Source organism: Oncorhynchus mykiss, chromosome 21, assembly GCF_057628025.1.
Source record: "Oncorhynchus mykiss isolate SJ-2025 chromosome 21, ASM5762802v1, whole genome shotgun sequence".
NCBI classification, from domain to species: domain Eukaryota; kingdom Metazoa; phylum Chordata; class Actinopteri; order Salmoniformes; family Salmonidae; genus Oncorhynchus; species Oncorhynchus mykiss.
The window spans coordinates 683121-704587 of NC_143042.1; the positions used below are offsets into that span (position 1 = coordinate 683121).

Consider the following 21467-nt stretch of genomic DNA (forward strand, 5'->3'; position numbering starts at 1 on the left):
ACACCATGAACAGAGACTAATAACAACAACATGTATGTAGTTCACACCATGAACAGAGACTAATAACAACAACATGTATGTAGTCCACACCATGAACAGAGACTAATAACAACATATATGTAGTTCACACCATGAACAGAGACTAATAACAACAACATATATGTAGTCCACACCATGAACAGAGACTAATAACAACATGTATGTAGTTCACACCATGAACAGAGACTAACAACAACATGTATGTAGTTCACACCATGAACAGAGACTAACAACAACATATATGTAGTTCACACCATGAACAGAGACTAATAACAACATGTATGTAGTTCACACCATGAACAGAGACTAATAACAACAACATGTATGTAGTTCACACCATGAACAGAGACTAATAACAACAACATGTATGTAGTTCACACCATGAACAGAGACTAACAACAACAACATGTATGTAGATCACACCATGAACAGAGACTAATAACAACAACATGTATGTAGTTCACACCATGAACAGAGACTAATAACAACAACATATATGTAGTTCACACCATGAACAGAGACTAATAACAACATGTATGTAGTTCACACCATGAACAGAGACTAACAACAACATGTATGTAGTTCACACCATGAACAGAGACTAACAACAACATGTATGTAGTTCACACCATGAACAGAGACTAATAACAACATATATGTAGTTCACACCATGAACAGAGACTAATAACAACATGTATGTAGTTCACACCATGAACAGAGACTAATAACAACATGTATGTAGTTCACACCATGAACAGAGACTAATAACAACATGTATGTAGTTCACACCATGAACAGAGACTAATAACAACAACATGTATGTAGTTGACACCATGAACAGAGACTAATAACAACAACATATATGTAGTTCACACCATGAACAGAGACAAATAACAACATGTATGTAGTTCACACCATGAACAGAGACTAATAACAACATGTATGTAGTTCACACCATGAACAGAGACTAATAACAACAACATATATGTAGTTCACACCATGAACAGAGACTAATAACAACAACATATATGTAGTTCACACCATGAACAGAGACTAATAACAACATGTATGTAGTTCACACCATGAACAGAGACTAATAACAACATGTATGTAGTTCACACCATGAACAGAGACTAATAACAACATATATGTAGTTCACACCATGAACAGAGACTAATAACAACATGTATGTAGTTCACACCATGAACAGAGACTAACAACAACATATATGTAGTTCACACCATGAACAGAGACTAATAACAACATGTATGTAGTTCACACCATGAACAGAGACTAATAACAACATGTATGTAGTCCACACCATGAACAGAGACTAATAACAACATGTATGTAGTTCACACCATGAACAGAGACTAATAACAACAACTTATATGTAGTCCACACCATGAACAGAGACTAATAACAACAACATATATGTAGTTCACACCATGAACAGAGACTAATAACAACATGTATGTAGTCCACACCATGAACAGAGACTAACAACAACATATATGTAGTTCACACCATGAACAGAGACTAATAACAACAACATATATGTAGTCCACACCATGAACAGAGACTAATAACAACAACATATATGTAGTTCACACCATGAACAGAGACTAATAACAACATATATGTAGTCCACACCATGAACAGAGACTAATAACAACATGTATGTAGTTCACACCATGAACAGAGACTAATAACAACAACATATATGTAGTCCACACCATGAACAGAGACTAATAACAACATGTATGTAGTCCACACCATGAACAGAGACTAATAACAACATGTATGTAGTTCACACCATGAACAGAGACTAATAACAACAACATATATGTAGTCCACACCATGAACAGAGACTAATAACAACAACATATATGTAGTCCACACCATGAACAGAGACTAATAACAACATGTATGTAGTCCACACCATGAACAGAGACTAATAACAACATGTATGTAGTTCACACCATGAACAGAGACTAATAACAACATGTATGTAGTTCACACCATGAACAGAGACTAATAACAACATGTATGTAGTTCACACCATGAACAGAGACTAATAACAACAACATATATGTAGTCCACACCATGAACAGAGACTAATAACAACATGTATGTAGTCCACACCATGAACAGAGACTAATAACAACATGTATGTAGTTCACACCATGAACAGAGACTAATAACAACATGTATGTAGTTCACACCATGAACAGAGACTAATAACAACATGTATGTAGTTCACACCATGAACAGAGACTAATAACAACAACATATATGTAGTCCACACCATGAACAGAGACTAATAACAACAACATATATGTAGTCCACACCATGAACAGAGACTAATAACAACATGTATGTAGTCCACACCATGAACAGAGACTAATAACAACATGTATGTAGTTCACACCATGAACAGAGACTAATAACAACAACATATATGTAGTCCACACCATGAACAGAGACTAATAACAACAACATATATGTAGTCCACACCATGAACAGAGACTAATAACAACATGTATGTAGTCCACACCATGAACAGAGACTAATAACAACATGTATGTAGTTCACACCATGAACAGAGACTAATAACAACATGTATGTAGTTCACACCATGAACAGAGACTAATAACAACAACATGTATGTAGTCCACACCATGAACAGAGACTAATAACAACATGTATGTAGTCCACACCATGAACAGAGACTAACAACAACATATATGTAGTTCACACCATGAACAGAGACTAATAACAACAACATATATGTAGTCCACACCATGAACAGAGACTAATAACAACAACATATATGTAGTTCACACCATGAACAGAGACTAATAACAACATGTATGTAGTTCACACCATGAACAGAGACTAATAACAACATGTATGTAGTTCACACCATGAACAGAGACTAACAACAACATGTATGTAGTTCACACCATGAACAGAGACTAACAACAACATATATGTAGTTCACACCATGAACAGAGACTAATAACAACATGTATGTAGTTCACACCATGAACAGAGACTAATAACATGTATGTAGTTCACACCATGAACTGAGACTAATAACAACAACATGTATGTAGTTCACACCATGAACAGAGACTAATAACAACAACATGTATGTAGATCACACCATGAACAGAGACTAATAACAACAACATGTATGTAGTCCACACCATGAACAGAGACTAATAACAACATATATGTAGTTCACACCATGAACAGAGACTAATAACAACATGTATGTAGTTCACACCATGAACAGAGACTAATAACAACAACATATATGTAGTTCACACCATGAACAGAGACTAATAACAACAACATATATGTAGTTCACACCATGAACAGAGACTAATAACAACATGTATGTAGTCCACACCATGAACAGAGACTAATAACAACAACATATATGTAGTCCACACCATGAACAGAGACTAATAACAACAACATATATGTAGTCCACACCATGAACAGAGACTAATAACAACATGTATGTAGTTCACACCATGAACAGAGACTAATAACAACAACATGTATGTAGTCCACACCATGAACAGAGACTAATAACAACAACATATATGTAGTCCACACCATGAACAGAGACTAATAACAACATGTATGTAGTTCACACCATGAACAGAGACTAACAACAACATGTATGTAGTTCACACCATGAACAGAGACTAACAACAACATATATGTAGTTCACACCATGAACAGAGACTAATAACAACAACATATATGTAGTCCACACCATGAACAGAGACTAATAACAACATGTATGTAGTTCACACCATGAACAGAGACTAACAACAACATATATGTAGTTCACACCATGAACAGAGACTAATAACAACATATATGTAGTTCACACCATGAACAGAGACTAATAACAACATATATGTAGTTCACACCATGAACAGAGACTAACAACAACATATATGTAGTTCACACCATGAACAGAGACTAACAACAACATATATGTAGTTCACACCATGAACAGAGACTAATAACAACAACATATATGTAGTTCACACCATGAACAGAGACTAATAACAACATATATGTAGTTCACACCATGAACTGAGACTAATAACAACAACATGTATGTAGTTCACACCATGAACAGAGACCAATAACAACAACATATATGTAGTTCACACCATGAACAGAGACTAATAACAACATATATGTAGTTCACACCATGAACAGAGACTAATAACAACAACATATATGTAGTTCACACCATGAACAGAGACTAACAACAACAACATATATGTAGTTCACACCATGAACAGAGACTAATAACAACATATATGTAGTTCACACCATGAACAGAGACTAATAACAACAACATATATGTAGTTCACACCATGAACAGAGACTAATAACAACATGTATGTAGATCACACCATGAACAGAGACTAATAACAACATATATGTAGTTCACACCATGAACAGAGACTAATAACAACATATATGTAGTTCACACCATGAACAGAGACTAATAACAACAACATATATGTAGTCCACACCATGAACAGAGACTAATAACAACATATACAGTGCCTTGCGAAAGTATTCGGCCCCCTTGAACTTTGCAAACTTTTGCCACATTTCAGGCTTCAAACAAAGATATAAAACTGTATTTTTTTGTGAAGAATCAACAACAAGTGGGACACAATCATGAAGTGGAACGACATTTATTGGATATTTCAAACTTTTTTAACAAAACAAAAACTGAAAAATTGGGCGTGCAAAATTATTCAGCCCCCTTAAGTTAATACTTTGTAGCGCCACCTTTTGCTGCGATTACAGCTGTAAGTCGCTTGGGGTATGTCTCTATCAGTTTTGCACATCGAGAGACTGACATTTTTTCCCATTCCTCCTTGCAAAACAGCTCGAGCTCAGTGAGGTTGGATGGAGAGAATTTGTGAACAGCAATTTTCAGTTCTTTCCACAGATTCTCGATTGGATTCAGGTCTGGACTTTGACTTGGCCATTCTAACACCTGGATATGTTTATTTTTGAACCATTCCATTGTAGATTTTGCTTTATGTTTTGGATCATTGTCTTGTTGGAAGACAAATCTCCGTCCCAGTCTCAGGTCTTTTGCAGACTCCATCAGGTTTTCTTCCAGAATGGTCCTGTATTTGGCTCCATCCATCTTACCATCAATTTCAACTATCTTCCCTGTCCCTGCTGAAGAAAAGCAGGCCCAAACCATGATGCTGCCACCACCATGTTTGACAGTGGAGATGATGTGTTCAGCTGTGTTGCTTTTACGCCAAACATAACGTTTTGCATTGTTGCCAAAAATTTTGGTTTCATCTGACCAGAGCACCTTCTTCCACATGTTTGGTGTGTCTCCCAGGTGGCTTGTGGCAAACTTTAAACAACACTTTTTATGGATATCTTTAAGAAATGGCTTTCTTCTTGCCACTCTTCCATAAAGGCCAGATTTGTGCAATATATGACTGATTGTTGTCCTATGGACAGAGTCTCCCACCTCAGCTGTAGATCTCTGCAGTTCATCCAGAGTGATCATGGGCCTCTTGGCTGCATCTTTGATCAGTCTTCTCCTTGTATGAGCTGAAAGTTTAGAGGGACGGCCAGGTCTTGGTAGATTTGCAGTGGTCTGATACTCCTTCCATTTCAATATTATCGCTTGCACAGTGCTCCTTGGGCTGTTTAAAGCATCTCGGTATCTCGGACCTGCCTGGTGTGTTCCTTGTTCTTCATGATGCTCTCTGCGCTTTTAACGGACCTCTGAGACTATCACAGTGCAGGTGCATTTATACGGAGACTTGATTACACACAGGTGGATTGTATTTATCATCATTAGTCATTTAGGTCAACATTGGATCATTCAGAGATCCTCACTGAACTTCTGGAGAGAGTTTGCTGCACTGAAAGTAAAGGGGCTGAATAATTTTGCACGCCCAATTTTTCAGTTTTTGATTTGTTAAAAAAGTTTGAAATATCCAATAAATGTCGTTCCACTTCATGATTGTGTCCCACTTGTTGTTGATTCTTCACAAAAATACAGTTTTATATCTTTATGTTTGAAGCCTGAAATGTGGCAAAAGGTCGCAAAGTTCAAGGGGGCCGAATACTTTCGCAAGGCACTGTATATGTGTGTGTGTGTGTGTGTGTGTGTGTGTGTGTGTGTGTGTTTGCATCCCAGTTCCTCACCTGTCTCCCTGCTTCGTTGTTCTGTAGGTTCATCAATGTTCTAGTGTGTTCTATGGAGCCTCGAGGGTAGTTCTTTTCTCTCTCCCGCGCGTCCACAAACTCCCGGGCGAAACGGTAGCCATAGTTGACGTTGTCGCCACAGCCACCCCACAGCCAATCGCGCGGTAGGTCACGGGGTCGAGCGGCGCGGCTGCATCCACAGGTGGAGAGTTCTCCTTCCCGACACGCCCTGCTCACCGCGTTCACCACGCCTGCTGCACTGATGGCATAGGTGAAGGCTGTCTCCCTGCTGCCTGTCGGATGGACACACACACAAACACACACACAAACACACACACAGAGAAAAACACACACAAGGCGGTTAGCATACAATGGTAGAAGGTCCAAGATGTTCTTCAACTTTCTTTTTCCCAAGTACACACACACACACTTCCACACACTCACTCACTCACTCACTCACTCACTCACTCACTCACTCACTCACTCACTCACTCACTCACTCACTCACTCACTCACTCACTCACTCACTCACTCACTCACTCACTCACTCACTCACTCACTCACTCACACACACACACACACACACACACACACACACACACACACACACACACACACACACACACACACACACACACACACACACACACACACACACACACACACACACACACACACACACACACACACACACACACACACACACACACACGCACACACACACAATGCCACTTGGGTTTGGTTAGCTAGCGCTTTAAGCTGGCCAGTTAACCATGGTCTCTGTTATTGATGTGTGACTACAGGGGACAATAGACAATGGGGCCTGGCGTCAGGAGATGAAGGAGCTGGGGGCCCTGGCTGGCCTGGCTAAAGGAGCACATAGAGGGATGGAGAGAGAGAAAGATGACTGAGAGAGAGCGAGAGAGAGAGAGAGAGAGAGAGAGAGAGAGAGAGAGAGAGAGAGAGAGAGAGAGAGAGAGAGAGAGAGAGAGAGAGAGAGAGAGAGAGAGAGAGAGAGAGAGAGAGAGAGAGAGAGAGGGAGAGGGAGGGAGAGAGAGAGCGAGAGAGAGAGGGGGGGGGGGGGGAGAAACAACAAGGAGGCAGGCTGTTTTAATTAGCTAGTGAATGTCTTCCGCTACCAGATACTAGATAAACACACAACCACTCTGAATGTATTATAGACCTTTGACAGATAATTTGTGACATGGGAAGAGTGGACTCTACAAGATCTTATAAACTTACAACGGAGAGAAAAAAGCACTTCTCTTGTGGACAGATTCTAGATGTGAGAGACAGAGAGTAGCCGAACAACGACATGATCTGCGAGGGTTGACTGCAGCCACAAAGGTGAGAGGTTTATATTATTGCTCTCTCTCTCTTCTCTCTCTCGCTCTGTATCTCCCTTCTCTCTCTCTCGCTTCTCTCTCTCTCTCTCTCTCTCTCTCTCTCTCTCAATTCAATTCAAGGGGCTTTATTGGCATGGGAAACATGTGTTAACATTACCAAAGCAAGTGAAGTAGATAATATACAAAAGTGAAATAAACAATAAAAATGAACAGTGAACATTACACTCACAGAAGTTCCAAAAGAATAAAGACATTACAAATGTCATATTATATATATATACAGTGTTGTAACAATGTACAAATGGTTAAAGTACAAAAGGGAAAATAAATATGCATAAATATGGGTTGTATTTACAATGGTGTTTGTTCTTCACTGGTTGTACTTTTCTTGTGGCAACAGGTCACAAATCTTGCTGCTGTGATGTCACACTGTGGTATTTCACCCAGTAGATATGGGAGTTTATCAAAATCGCGATTGTTTTCAAATTCTTTGTGGATCTGTGTAATCTGAGGGAAATATGTGTCTCTAATATGGTCATACATTTGTCAGGAGGTTAGGAAGTGCAGCTCAGTTTCCACCTCATTTTGTGGGCAGTGAGCACATAGCCTGTCTCCTCTTGAGAGCCATGTCTACCTCCGGTGGCCTTTCTTAATAGCAAGGCTATACTCACTGAGTCTGTACAAGCTTTCCTTAAGTTTGGGTCAGTCACAGTGGTCAGGTATTCCGCCGCTGTGTACTCTCTGTTTAGGGCCAAATAGCATTCTAGTTTGCTCTGTTTTTTTGTTAATTCTTTCCAATGTGTCAAGTAATTATCTTTTTATTTTCTCATGATTTGGTTGGGTCTAATTGTGTTGCTGTCCTTGGGCTCTGTGGGGTCTGTTTCTGTGGGGTCTCTCTCTCTCTCTCTCTCTCTCTCTCTCTCTGTCTGTCTCTCACACTCTCTCTCTGTCTGTCTCTCTCTCTCTCTCTCTGTCTGTCTCTCACACTCTCTCTCTCTCTCTCTCTCTCTCTGTCTCTCTCTCTCTCTGTCTGTCTCTCACACTCTCTCTCTGTCTCTCTCAATTCAATTCAAAGGGCTTATTGGCATGGGGAAAATCTCTCTCTCTCCCCCCATCTGCTGTGCAGGTGTTACCAATGATGTATATAAACCCTGGATTGTCGATGCTATGTATTGGCCATTGAGAGGCTTTGAAGCCACCTGTCGGCCATATTGCCACTCCCCAGTAGGATCAGTCCTCCATAGGAACAAATGGAATTCTGCAGTATTTTAATCAAACATTTTAAGGACAAAATAACATGTATTTAAGTAACATTAGTATCCCTATATATAAAATAGTTCTGTATGTCCTGTTTTGTAATATTTATTTTGTACCCAGAACTCTGGGTCTTGTTGTTCCTGTCTGCTCTTTTATGTTTAGATAAGAATTGTATACCTGTCTTGTATACCTACCTATACACCATTCTTGTGTGTGTTCAATAAAAAATATTTGAAACATAAAATATATAATTATATATATATATATATTTGTATTTTTATTTTATTATATGTTTAGCTCACATAATATAATTTACAAGTATGCTTTATTGTGTCTGTAAAAGAATAGATGTGGAAAAAACGAATGTATACATTAATAAATTAATTTCTATAGATTCCAAAATAAAAAAAAAATGACAACTGGGGGAGTTCCAAGATGGAGGCACAGCGGCTTCAACACAACGCCCCCTACTTGACATCTAGTGTATATATAAATCATTGGGTGTTACCTGACAGGTTTTCCATTGGATGGACATACCATCTGGAATGCAGATCTCAAGGTTTCACATACTTCAGCATCGTAGCCTTGGTGGGCCTAGGACTCTCTATACAAGCAAATAAACGTAACCTTGGCAGCTGGCACTCTCTCTCCAAATGAGAGAATGAAAAATGAAAAATATATTCTGTTCACGTTTTATGATTTGGAAATGCTTAAATAATTCGTGAGTTTGATATTTAAAAATATATATATGTAGTCATAGCTTATAATGACATATCTTTGGAAGTAATTCGCCTGTGAATGCCACTTTGGCCAACCAAGAAAGAGGGCATCAGTTTACAATGCCAATGTCTGTCAGTAAGATAAACATATATATATTTTTATTCCATGTAAACCGCAACTCCGCATTTAAGACTGGCTATCCTGATTCCTGGCACTGTTATAACAGAAACGTCACGTGTCAAAAAGTTGTAATTGTAATTATGAGTTCTCTTAAAAACAGAATGTGTAGGTTACACGTGAGCCAGGAGACAGGAGCCGGAGCGCGCGATAAAGACGAGGACTTTTATTGGCCCATAGAACCGATACTTCAAATAGCAGCCCGGATCTGCCGAGTCCGTGTCACCCCTTGATTGCATTTCAAAAGGAGGCCGTGGACAATAGCAGGCTAACACCTCAATAAAACTCTCGCGATTGACTGCAAACAACTCCTTTGCTGTTTTGGGAACGGCGAGGGAGAGGGAGGGGATCGGTCCGCCGGCCTGACTGGCCGTCGGAGGGGGATACTGCTGCATCAGAGGGAGAATAGAGAAGCTGTGGGCTACTGGACACCGCCATCTCTAGCCTACACCTCCTCTAACTACAGAACGGAACTAACACTCAATTGTCGAGAGAAATCTGACTGACAATTAAGCGCAACGATTTTTTATTTTGGAAACATTAAGTTTGTTATAAGGTTCCACTATCGAATAGTTGAACTGATACAAAAGCACGTTCAAGAATACAGGTACAGTTATCCGCGTTGCCTCTAAAGTGCACTAATTCTACGTTTACAATGGGAATTCAAAATGTAAACATAAACATGTGTCATCACCTACCGCCGCATCCGCCTATCACTCATTAGCTCTGGTCCAGCGCATTCGTGCGCGTTCCTTATTAACTAACCGTTAGTGAAATAAACCGTCACTAACGCCCTGAACCAGACCTAGCCTATATCCCAATCCCACCATGTGACTGGCTCACCTATCTGCATGACGCGTCCGAACACGGATGCATTATCCACGGTGCTACAGTTCCACCGCCGCTGTCTGAACTGGTATTGACATTCATTGATGCCCGTCTTGGCCCCCTCGCCAATGTAGACCATATGGTCCTGGTAGAGCTGGCACAGCTTCCTCTGCCCCTGGGAGAGTCCCGTCAGCTGGCTGCACAGAGGCTGGGCCCCGATGATGTACATCTCCGGTCTCTGGATAGGGTTCATCGCTAACGACCTGCATGCACGGATGGGAAATAGGCGGTGGGTAGTTATATACGGTGTTGAGAAAATAAACGTGTATTATAGTGTGTGGATGAGGCATTTGAGCCTATATGGCTTCAGTCAAAGATTCGCCGTTTCAATATGTCATATAAATCGGTACAATTGGCAATAATGGAAAATATGCATGAATTAAATCCCCAAATAATAAATATAAAGGAACACATATAGTCTATTCTACTGTGGAAATAAAGACAGGTAAATATCGCATCGGTAATGAAATAATGATGTGCTGTAGCGATGTCAAATGATGAGGAATATGATCGGAATGTTCTCCATCAGAGTGGAACGTTTGGCAGCTCTCCGCACAAGGTCAAGATGCGGTGTTCCACTCTGCGGAGTTCTCCTGTTTCCCCCCATTCCACAAACAGCTTGGCCATTTGTGCGTAGCATGGGTAAATATTGTGACAAAGTCACCACATTTGTTCTTCCACTGGTCTCCTCCACAACACAAAACAACACACGGACGCTCTCTCAAACCCCAATCACAAAACCCACCATCTGTAAATTAATGGATCAACTGCGCATGAACTAAAGTACGCAGCGATATAGAAACTGTACAGAGTTAATTTGACATAAGAAAAAGTTCAACTTACAACCAGGAGTTGGCGTCCACCAGTAATTGCGAGCTGCATGCGATGAGAGCGACCGCCAGCAGTAAGTGTTTCTGGGCGCTGCTGCACGGTCTCCGGCTGGTCCTGGTCTCCATGACCCCTTGCGCCACCATCACCACCAACAAACACCAAAACGTGGAAGAAGTGCCCCTCTGTGAAAAAGACGGATCAAAAAACAACCTCTGTAATCCGCTGCGGGGGGGTTCTGGGTTCACAGAGATGACGATGCCGAGACAACCAAGAGTCAATATCCGATTCCGTGGAGATAAGGTGTCCTGCGCATTGTCCCCATGACTTTATTGACTTGTAGCTTTGTCTAAACTCTGTTCGGAACGCCTAATCCGAATTCCCAGTCGTGCGTAAAATGTGTACAAGGAAGAAAACCTGATTTTACGCATTAGGATCTATAGGCTAAGATGCGTTTAGTAAGGAGATATCAGATGTGCGTTCTGATGAAGACTAAAGTTAAATTAAAAAACACAGTCCATGAAAAGTTTAGATGACGTTGGTTAATGTTGTTGATCCGATAAGATGCATGTCTCATACTGGTATTTCCCAGAAGATTAAAAATACACGGCTATTTATGAAAACATTTCAACAAGTGTTCATTCCTTCCCTCGATCTGATCTACTTTGTAAGTTTACATTCTAAACACTGACTGCCTCTCCTCATCCCACCCCTCTCATCCCCTCTTCTCCTCATCCCACCCCTCACTCCCCCTCCCCCTCTTCTCCCCCTTGTTTTACGGGCAAGGGGAGGGACGGACGCCCGCGGGGAACACGGTTCATGTCAAATCAAATTGTATTTGTCACATGCGCCGAATACAACATGTGTTTACCGTGAAATGCTGAATACAACATGTGTTTACTGTGAAATGCTGAATACAACATGTGTTTACTGTGAAATGCTGAATACAACATGTGTTTACCGTGAAATGCTGAATACAACATGTGTTTACTGTGAAATGCTGAATACAAAATGTGTTTACTGTGAAATGCTGAATACAACATGTGTTTACCGTGAAACGCTGAATACAACATGTGTTTACTGTGAAATGCTGAATACAACATGTGTTTACCGTGAAATGCTGAATACAACATGTGTTTACCGTGAAATGCTGAATACAACATGTGTTTACCGTGAAATGCTGAATACAACATGTGTTTACCGTGAAATGCTGAATACAACATGTGTTTACCGTGAAATGCTGAATACAACATGTGTTTACCGTGAAACGCTGAATACAACATGTGTTTACCGTGAAACGCTGAATACAACATGTGTTTACCGTGAAACGCTGAATACAACATGTGTTTACCGTGAAATGCTGAATACAACATGTGTTTACCGTGAAATGCTGAATACAACATGTGTTTACCGTGAAATGCTGAATACAACATGTGTTTACCGTGAAACGCTGAATACAACATGTGTTTACCGTGAAACGCTGAATACAACATGTGTTTACCGTGAAATGCTGAATACAACATGTGTTTACCGTGAAACGCTGAATACAACATGTGTTTACCGTGAAATGCTGAATACAACATGTGTTTACCGTGAAACGCTGAATACAACATGTGTTTACCGTGAAACGCTGAATACAACATGTGTTTACCGTGAAACGCTTACTTACAAGCCCTTGACCAAGAAAATAATGTTTAAGAAAACATTTACGAAACAAACTAAAGTAATAAAAAAACAACAGAATAAAGTAACAATAACGAGGCTTTATACAGTACAGGGGTACGGAGGCTATATACAGTACAGGGGTACGGAGGCTATATACAGTACAGGGGTACGGAGGCTATATACAGTACAGGGGTACGGAGGCTATATACAGTACAGGGGTACGGAGGCTATATACAGTACAGGGGTACGGAGGCTATATACAGTACAGGGGTACGGAGGCTATATACAGTACAGGGGTACGGAGGCTATATACAGTACAGGGGTACGGAGGCTATATACAGTACAGGGGTACGGAGGCTATATACAGTACAGGGGTACGGAGGCTATATACAGTACAGGGGTACGGAGGCTTTATACAGTACAGGGGTACGGAGGCTATATACAGTACAGGGGTACGGAGGCTATATACAGTACAGGGGTACGGAGGCTATATACAGTACAGGGGTACGGAGGCTATATACAGTACAGGGGTACGGAGGCTTTATACAGTACAGGGGTACGGAGGCTATATACAGTACAGGGGTACGGAGGCTATATACAGTACAGGGGTACGGAGGCTATATACAGTACAGGGGTACGGAGGCTATATACAGTACAGGGGTACGGAGGCTATATACAGTACAGGGGTACGGAGGCTTTATACAGTACAGGGGTACGGAGGCTATATACAGTACAGGGGTACGGAGGCTATATACAGTACAGGGGTACGGAGGCTATATACAGTACAGGGGTACGGAGGCTATATACAGTACAGGGGTACGGAGGCTATATACAGTACAGGGGTACGGAGGCTATATACAGTACAGGGGTACGGAGGCTATATACAGTACAGGGGTACGGAGGCTATATACAGTACAGGGGTACGGAGGCTATATACAGTACAGGGGTACGGAGGCTATATACAGTACAGGGGTACGGAGGCTATATACAGTACAGGGGTACGGAGGCTATATACAGTACAGGGGTACGGAGGCTATATACAGTACAGGGGTACGGAGGCTATATACAGTACAGGGGTACGGAGGCTATATACAGTACAGGGGTACGGAGGCTATATACAGTACAGGGGTACGGAGGCTATATACAGTACAGGGGTACGGAGGCTATATACAGTACAGGGGTACGGAGGCTATATACAGTACAGGGGTACGGAGGCTATATACAGTACAGGGGTACGGAGGCTATATACAGTACAGGGGTACGGAGGCTATATACAGTACAGGGGTACGGAGGCTATATACAGTACAGGGGTACGGAGGCTTTATACAGTACAGGGGTACGGAGGCTATATACAGTACAGGGGTACGGAGGCTTTATACAGTACAGGGGTACGGAGGCTATATACAGTACAGGGGTACGGAGGCTATATACAGTACAGGGGTACGGAGGCTATATACAGTACAGGGGTACGGAGGCTATATACAGTACAGGGGTACGGAGGCTATATACAGTACAGGGGTACGGAGGCTATATACAGTACAGGGGTACGGAGGCTATATACAGTACAGGGGTACGGAGGCTATATACAGTACAGGGGTACGGAGGCTATATACAGTACAGGGGTACGGAGGCTATATACAGTACAGGGGTACGGAGGCTATATACAGTACAGGGGTACGGAGGCTATATACAGTACAGGGGTACGGAGGCTATATACAGTACAGGGGTACGGAGGCTATATACAGTACAGGGGTACGGAGGCTTTATACAGTACAGGGGTACGGAGGCTATATACAGTACAGGGGTACGGAGGCTATATACAGTACAGGGGTACGGAGGCTATATACAGTACAGGGGTACGGAGGCTATATACAGTACAGGGGTACGGAGGCTATATACAGTACAGGGGTACGGAGGCTATATACAGTACAGGGGTACGGAGGCTTTATACAGTACAGGGGTACGGAGGCTATATACAGTACAGGGGTACGGAGGCTTTATACAGTACAGGGGTACGGAGGCTATATACAGTACAGGGGTACGGAGGCTATATACAGTACAGGGGTACGGAGGCTATATACAGTACAGGGGTACGGAGGCTATATACAGTACAGGGGTACGGAGGCTATATACAGTACAGGGGTACGGAGGCTATATACAGTACAGGGGTACGGAGGCTATATACAGTACAGGGGTACGGAGGCTATATACAGTACAGGGGTACGGAGGCTATATACAGTACAGGGGTACGGAGGCTATATACAGTACAGGGGTACGGAGGCTATATACAGTACAGGGGTACGGAGGCTATATACAGTACAGGGGTACGGAGGCTATATACAGTACAGGGGTACGGAGGCTATATACAGTACAGGGGTACGGAGGCTATATACAGTACAGGGGTACGGAGGCTTTATACAGTACAGGGGTACGGAGGCTATATACAGTACAGGGGTACGGAGGCTTTATACAGTACAGGGGTACGGAGGCTATATACAGTACAGGGGTACGGAGGCTATATACAGTACAGGGGTACGGAGGCTATATACAGTACAGGGGTACGGAGGCTATATACAGTACAGGGGTACGGAGGCTATATACAGTACAGGGGTACGGAGGCTATATACAGTACAGGGGTACGGAGGCTATATACAGTACAGGGGTACGGAGGCTATATACAGTACAGGGGTACGGAGGCTATATACAGTACAGGGGTACGGAGGCTATATACAGTACAGGGGTACGGAGGCTATATACAGTACAGGGGTACGGAGGCTATATACAGTACAGGGGTACGGAGGCTATATACAGTACAGGGGTACGGAGGCTATATACAGTACAGGGGTACGGAGGCTATATACAGTACAGGGGTACGGAGGCTATATACAGTACAGGGGTACGGAGGCTATATACAGTACAGGGGTACGGAGGCTATATACAGTACAGGGGTACGGAGGCTATATACAGTACAGGGGTACGGAGGCTATATACAGTACAGGGGTACGGAGGCTATATACAGTACAGGGGTACGGAGGCTATATACAGTACAGGGGTACGGAGGCTATATACAGTACAGGGGTACGGAGGCTATATACAGTACAGGGGTACGGAGGCTATATACAGTACAGGGGTACGGAGGCTATATACAGTACAGGGGTACGGAGGCTATATACAGTACAGGGGTACGGAGGCTATATACAGTACAGGGGTACGGAGGCTATATACAGTACAGGGGTACGGAGGCTATATACAGTACAGGGGTACGGAGGCTATATACAGTACAGGGGTACGGAGGCTATATACAGTACAGGGGTACGGAGGCTATATACAGTACAGGGGTACGGAGGCTATATACAGTACAGGGGTACGGAGGCTATATACAGTACAGGGGTACGGAGGCTATATACAGTACAGGGGTACGGAGGCTATATACAGTACAGGGGTACGGAGGCTTTATACAGTACAGGGGTACGGAGGCTATATACAGTACAGGGGTACGGAGTCAATGTGGAGGCTATATACAGTACAGGGGTACGGAGGCTATATACAGTACAGGGGTACGGAGGCTATATACAGTACAGGGGTACGGAGGCTATATACAGTACAGGGGTACGGAGGCTTTATACAGTACAGGGGTACGGAGGCTATATACAGTACAGGGGTACGGAGGCTATATACAGTACAGGGGTACGGAGGCTATATACAGTACAGGGGTACGGAGGCTATATACAGTACAGGGGTACGGAGGCTATATACAGTACAGGGGTACGGAGGCTATATACAGTACAGGGGTACGGAGGCTATATACAGTACAGGGGTACGGAGGCTATATACAGTACAGGGGTACGGAGGCTTTATACAGTACAGGGGTACGGAGGCTATATACAGTACAGGGGTACGGAGTCAATGTGGAGGCTATATACAGTACAGGGGTACGGAGGCTATATACAGTACAGGGGTACGGAGGCTATATACAGTACAGGGGTACGGAGTCAATGTGGAGGCTATATACAGTACAGGGGTACGGAGGCTATATACAGTACAGGGGTACGGAGGCTATATACAGTACAGGGGTACGGAGGCTATATACAGTACAGGGGTACGGAGGCTATATACAGTACAGGGGTACGGAGGCTATATACAGTACAGGGGTACGGAGGCTATATACAGTACAGGGGTACGGAGGCTATATACAGTACAGGGGTACGGAGGCTATATACAGTACAGGGGTACGGAGGCTATATACAGTACAGGGGTACGGAGGCTATATACAGTACAGGGGTACGGAGGCTATATACAGTACAGGGGTACGGAGGCTATATACAGTACAGGGGTACGGAGGCTATATACAGTACAGGGGTACGGAGGCTATATACAGTACAGGGGTACGGAGGCTATATACAGTACAGGGGTACGGAGGCTATATACAGTACAGGGGTACGGAGGCTATATACAGTACAGGGGTACGGAGGCTATATACAGTACAGGGGTACGGAGGCTATATACAGTACAGGGGTACGGAGGCTATATACAGTACAGGGGTACGGAGGCTATATACAGTACAGGGGTACGGAGGCTATATACAGTACAGGGGTACGGAGGCTATATACAGTACAGGGGTACGGAGGCTATATACAGTACAGGGGTACGGAGGCTATATACAGTACAGGGGTACGGAGGCTATATACAGTACAGGGGTACGGAGGCTATATACAGTACAGGGGTACGGAGGCTATATACAGTACAGGGGTACGGAGGCTATATACAGTACAGGGGTACGGAGGCTATATACAGTACAGGGGTACGGAGGCTATATACAGTACAGGGGTACGGAGGCTATATACAGTACAGGGGTACGGAGGCTATATACAGTACAGGGGTACGGTACCGAGTCAATGTGGAGGCTATATACAGTACAGGGGTACGGTACCGAGTCAATGTGGAGGCTATATACAGTACAGGGGTACGGAGGCTTTATACAGTACAGGGGTACGGAGGCTATATACAGTACAGGGGTACGGAGGCTATATACAGTACAGGGGTACGGAGGCTATATACAGTACAGGGGTACGGAGGCTATATACAGTACAGGGGTACGGAGGCTATATACAGTACAGGGGTACGGAGGCTATATACAGTACAGGGGTACGGAGGCTATATACAGTACAGGGGTACGGAGGCTATATACAGTACAGGGGTACGGAGGCTATATACAGTACAGGGGTACGGAGGCTATATACAGTACAGGGGTACGGAGGCTATATACAGTACAGGGGTACGGTACCGAGTCAATGTGGAGGCTATATACAGTACAGGGGTACGGAGGCTATATACAGTACAGGGGTACGGAGGCTATATACAGTACAGGGGTACGGAGGCTATATACAGTACAGGGGTACGGTACCGAGTCAATGTGGAGGCTATATACAGTACAGGGGTACGGAGGCTATATACAGTACAGGGGTACGGAGGCTATATACAGTACAGGGGTACGGTACCGAGTCAATGTGGAGGCTATATACAGTACGGGGGTACGGTACCGAGTCAATGTGGAGGCTATATACAGTACAGGGGTACGGTACCGAGTCAATGTGGAGGCTATATACAGTACGGTACCGAGTCAATGTGGAGGCTATATACAGTACAGGGGTACGGTACCGAGTCAATGTGGAGGCTATATACAGTACGGTACCGAGTCAATGTGGAGGCTACATACAGTACAGGGGTACGGAGGCTATATACAGTACAGGGGTACGGTACCGAGTCAATGTGGAGGCTATATACAGTACAGGGGTACGGTACCGAGTCAATGTGGAGGCTATATACAGTACGGTACAGAGTCAATGTGGAGGCTATATACAGTACGGGGGTACGGTACCGAGTCAATGTGGAGGCTATATACAGTACGGGGGTACGGTACCGAGTCAATGTGGAGGCTATATACAGTACGGTACCGAGTCAATGTGGAGGCTATATACAGTACGGTACAGAGTCAATGTGGAGGCTATATACAGTACGGTACAGAGTCAATGTGGAGGCTATATACAGTACAGGGGTACGGTACCGAGTCAATGTGGAGGCTATATACAGGGGTACGGTACCGAGTCAATGTGGAGGCTATATACAGTACGGTACCGAGTCAATGTGGAGGCTATATACAGTACAGGGGTACGGTACCGAGTCAATGTGGAGGCTATATACAGTACGGTACAGAGTCAATGTGGAGGCTATATACAGTACGGGGGTACGGTACCGAGTCAATGTGGAGGCTATATACAGTACGGGGGTACGGTACCGAGTCAATGTGGAGGCTATATACAGTACGGGGGTACGGTACCGAGTCAATGTGGAGGCTATATACAGTACGGGGGTACGGTACCGAGTCAATGTGGAGGCTATATACAGTACGGTACCGAGTCAATGTGGAGGCTATATACAGTACGGTACCGAGTCAATGTGGAGGCTATATACAGTACGGTACCGAGTCAATGTGGAGGCTATATACAGTACGGTACCGAGTCAATGTGGAGGCTATATACAGGGGTACGGTACCGAGTCAATGTGGAGGCTATATACAGTACGGTACCGAGTCAATGTGGAGGCTATATACAGGGGTACGGTACCGAGTCAATGTGGAGGCTATATACAGTACGGTACCGAGTCAATGTGGAGGCTATATACAGGGGGTACCGGTACCGAGTCAATGTGGAGGCTACATACAGTACGGTACCGAGTCAATGTGGAGGCTATATACAGGGGGTACCGGTACCGAGTCAATGTGGAGGCTATATACAGTACGGTACCGAGTCAATGTGGAGGCTATATACAGGGGGTACCGGTACCGAGTCAATGTGGAGGCTATATACAGGGGGTACCGAGTCAATGTGGAGGCTATATACAGTACGGAGGTACCGGTACCGAGTCAATGTGCCGGGGTACCGGTTAGTCGAGGTAATGGAGGTAATATGTACATGTAGGTAGGAGTAACATAACTATGCATAGATAATAACGGAGGGGGGGGGGGGGGGGGTCATTGCGCAAGGCGGAGACCACCGGAGGGTCATAGCATAACATGGGAACACCAAATGGAGAGAGAGAAGTGAGAGAAACCCTTGAATTGAAATAGAGAGAAAGACAACAGTGTACGTAGCAAACAGTCATTTTTGTGACTCAGACCTGATTCTGCACAAGTTGCGCACTAAAAGAGCAACATCTCAACACCAAAGCCCTTCCCGGTGTGTACAATGAGCATTCTGCTGTTACTAGAATACCAGAGGAACCCAATTTAAACAAACCCAATAAGAAGTTTCAAGCACTATTAAATAATCGTAATATAATTGTCATTTATTTTTTATTGGTATAAAAAAAATAAACGACATGGCACCAATACAAACACATATTTAAAACTGCATGTGTGTGTGTGTGTGTGTACACGTTTTATTATACTTGTGAGTACCAGTAATCCTCACAAGAATAGCAAACCTTTTGCCGGTCCTTTAAGGTTAGGTTTAGGGTTAAGGTTAGGTTTAGGTTTAAGGTTAGGTTTAGGGTTAAGGTTAGGTTTAGGGTTAAGGTTAGGTTTAAGGTTAGGTTTAGGGTTAAGGTTAGGTTTAGGTTTAAGGTTAGGTTTAGGGTTAAGGTTAGGTTTAGGGTTAAGGTTAGGTTTAGGGTTAAGGTTAGGTTTAAGGTTAGGTTTAGGGTTAAGGTTAGGTTTAGGGTTAAGGTTAGGTTTAGGGTTAAGGTTAGGTTTAGGGTTAAGGTTAGGTTTAGGCTTAAGGTTAGGTTTAGGCTTAAGGTTAGGTTTAGGGGTTAGGTTTAGGGTTAAGGTTAGGTTTAGGGGTTAAGGTTAAGTTTAGGGTTAAGGTTAGGTTTAGGGTTAAGGTTAGGTTTAAGGGATAGGTTTAGGGTTAAGGTTAGGTTTAGGGGTTAAGGTTAGGTTTAGGGGTTAAGGTTAGGTTTAGGTTTAAGGTTAGGTTTAGGGGTTAAGGTTAGGTTTAGGGGTTAAGGTTAGGTTTAGGGTTAAGGTTAGGTTTAGGGGTTAAGGTTAGGTTTAGGGGTTAAGGGATAGGTTTAGGGTTAAGGTTAGGTTTAGGGGTTAAGGTTAGGTTTAGGGGTTAAGGTTAGGTTTAGGGGTTAAGGTTAGGTTTAGGAGTTAAGGGATAGGTTTAGGGGTTAAGGTTAGGTTAGGTTTAGGGGTTAAGGTTAGGTTTAGGGGTTAAGGTTAGGTTTAGGGTTAAGGTTAGGGGTTAGGTTAGGTTTAGGGTTAAGGTTAGGTTTAGGGTTAAGGTTAGGTTTAGGGGTTAAGGTTAAGGT

General features: G+C 43.2%; 1 protein-coding gene across 2 annotated transcripts in view; it reads right to left on the reverse strand.

Moving 5' to 3' along the window:
* Positions 1–6162: 6162 nt before the first annotated feature.
* Positions 6163–21467, reverse strand: part of LOC149972931 (protein Wnt-5b-like) — a 178362-nt gene continuing 163057 nt past the window's right edge. For both annotated transcript variants that reach the window (XM_090213391.1, XM_090213392.1), the window contains 3 exons: positions 11505–11674; positions 10617–10864; positions 6163–6566 (listed from right to left, as the gene is read on the reverse strand). In XM_090213391.1, the coding sequence (XP_090069517.1) occupies positions 6178–6566; positions 10617–10864; positions 11505–11635 (768 nt within the window). In that variant the 5' untranslated portion in view covers positions 11636–11674 and the 3' untranslated portion in view covers positions 6163–6177. The remainder of the gene's footprint in view (positions 6567–10616; positions 10865–11504; positions 11675–21467) is intronic.